At 39.2% G+C, this 2,817-nt stretch overlaps 1 protein-coding gene across 1 annotated transcript in view; it reads left to right on the forward strand.

Annotated features, from left to right (window-relative positions):
• The window catches only part of LOC122087139 (probable pectin methyltransferase QUA3), a 10,902-nt gene extending 8,664 nt beyond the window's left edge, over positions 1-2,238 (forward strand). Inside the window, exon 7 of the mRNA XM_042656146.1 lies at positions 1,668-2,238. Within this exon, the coding sequence (XP_042512080.1) occupies positions 1,668-1,890 (223 nt within the window). The 3' untranslated portion in view covers positions 1,891-2,238. The remainder of the gene's footprint in view (positions 1-1,667) is intronic.
• Positions 2,239-2,817: the final 579 nt, after the last annotated feature.

The following is a 2,817-nucleotide window of genomic DNA, read 5'->3' on the forward strand; positions in this document are numbered from 1 at the left end:
GTTGAGTTGAGGACCAAGAAATCACCTGACCCCCTACATCTGTAACAGTCACAACGGTATTGTTGAAACTTGCGTGAACATGAATGTTTTTACTCAAAAGGAGTAGCACTAAACTTTTGTTGGCTAAAACAAATTCCGCAGCAAAGAATGCCCTGCCCCAGCTCGAAAAGCCCTCTACTAGTAAGGGGAAAAAACCTTATCTTTCTATAAAACCAATGACCATTTGAGAAAAGCCATTAACTAATAGGATATCTGCTATCTATGAAATATTCCTCCAGTATCAGTCTTAATTTTCAAGAATGCCTACTTGCAAGGATATTCAAAGTGTTGATTGTTGCCTTCAGTCCAAAAATATGAAGCAACGGTTGGAGGTTCCTTTTCAGTCTACAATTTTGCATTCTACTTGAATTTGGGCAAATGAAGTTAATGAATGGCTTCATTGCTGCTAATAATAAGTGATTCATGGGCAATATAATTATGACGTTTCATGTGTCTTAATATTCGAAGTTTAAGATTAAATATCCAAAGTAAGCACCATGTTAGAAAGCTCATAGCAGGAGTACCCTAACTTTGAAAGCAAATATTGTTTCATACCATTGACCTGAAATTTGCAATTCGAATCTTAACTTTTGGGAGTGGTTACAAAATCCGCCAATCTTACTGTTGTGATATGCCTTCTAAAGATCTAGCTCTTTTCCATTTCTCTAACAACAAAGAGATACTTTTAAGTAAATGCAAGCACAACATGTGTTCAAATTCAGATTTAAATCATTCCAATTTCATCAAACGTCTCTGTAGCTGCCGAGAATCTGTAGAAGACGTTCGATTGAACATCTGTCCTGCAATGATACAGAAGGCAGAGGCCCGGAGATGGCTCCGGGATTAGTCCTCCAACACCCCAGTTAGAGAACCGTGCAACAGTATTCAGAGAGCAATAGTGAGCGAGATAGTGAACTTACCTTTGACGGGCTCCTTGGTTTTCTTTTATAGAATCGGATTCTGTAGAGTCCTACTAGGAGACGTCCTTCTGTTTGATGAGAGTGGGGCGGTTTTGGTCGATCTTATCTCGTAAGTCTCCTCTTTCTATGGGGAATATTCCCTTCACTTAGTGGTTATCTTGTCTCCCTCCTTCAGGTGGGTAGAGTCCTGTTATGACTCTATTACGGAAGGAGGGCTTAGATCTCCTCGGGACTTTGGTATTCGAAGTCGTTTGTGTCTCCATGGTGAATTCAAATTTCCTTTGTATCCGGACGTACGGTTGGATGCCGCGTGTCAGCATCTTGATGGGCCACCAATCTTGAGTGTGTCAGTCTCCAAGTTAATTCTCGAAATGTATGGATCATCTCAAACCCAAAATTGTGATTCTTCCAACACATGGAATCCAAAGTAATTGGGCATCTATGTTCAAATTTTGTTCAAATTTTCATTTATCTGAAGGTTGGTCTGTGGATTAGTGTGGGCTGAATAGTGCAAGGTCATATCGAACCTTTCTTTGCTGTCCTGTATTATATGATATATAGGTAAACTCAAGTCAAATGTCTCAGTTAAAAAGATGAGTTTACCGAAGTAGCTTGAAAATAATTAATTTGATTTTTTTCATTTTATGCATCTGTTCATCGATTGCAATATATAGATTTGGATTTATCTTCAAATGCTCTTGGTTGCAGGTGTAATCTTGTTGATCTAATGGTGGAGATGGACCGGATTTTGCGCCCAGAAGGAACAGTTCTTGTTCGAGATTCCCCTGAAGTCGTTGACAAGGTGGCTCGCATTGCACGTGTAGTAAGATGGAGAACCACTATTCATGAACCAGAACCAGAATCGACAGGAAGGGAGAAGATTCTTGTGGCAACCAAGATACTATGGAAGCTACCTTCAGCCTCCCACTAAGACAGCCTCTTAATCTACAGTGTAGGAGTATCTTTCTTTCTTAAAATGAAAAGAGGAAAATCTCCCTTCTGGGAGTCCAAGAAGTTAATGTCATGCATTAAAGAAAATGCAGCCATCTTTTTTTTTTTTTGGTTTATTTCTGTATGAGATGGACGGGGGGAAGAAGAATTGAAGTTGTGAGATGTTAGGGGGTGAAGGATTCAAATGAAGGCTGTTGATACTGTCAGATGGTTTTTTATTTGTTACAAGGGTGACTTAGTTTTGGAATCCATTGTAAAATAGTTTTATTTGTCCAACAACAATCAATGATACAATGGCTAAATATATCCTTTCTCCCCATTCACAATAGCTGATGAACTATATGGATGTTGAGTATCCTGTTTAGAAATCCAGGCTTTGTCTAGGAGATATTTTCTCTTTGCCAGCATCACTGATTCTGTCAGGCTAACAATGTAGCTAAGTTGGGAGTTTGTGCAAAATTGGGTTGCCCTCCTTGTGGTGTACTTATGGCCCAGAGAACTGACGGATGATTAAACCTAACGTATAGCTAATAGAAAGGCATGGTTATTCATGCAGAAGGATCCAGCAAATTGAGAAGGCTAAGAAGCAACGTTGGAGGTTGGAAAGGAGTGGTAAGAGGTAGCATGTAGACCTGGGTGTGTGTGGGGTAGTATGGTCTTTTTGCACTGATTTTGTCTTAGCGTAGGTATATATTATTGGGTAGTGTTTTTTCTTCCATTTATTTATTTATTAAGAGATTGTTGTATGGATGCGAATTTTTATTTTAAAGGTGACTCAGACGGCAACACCTCTGGTGACCATGGTAATCATGGGTAGTTTTCCTCCACTCTATATTTCATAGTTTCCATAAACTTGAATCAAAATATAGGTGAAGCTTCAAGAGGCTTAGCCCACAAGGATTACTAA

This window comes from Macadamia integrifolia, chromosome 8 (assembly GCF_013358625.1).
Source record: "Macadamia integrifolia cultivar HAES 741 chromosome 8, SCU_Mint_v3, whole genome shotgun sequence".
Lineage (NCBI taxonomy): Eukaryota > Viridiplantae > Streptophyta > Magnoliopsida > Proteales > Proteaceae > Macadamia > Macadamia integrifolia.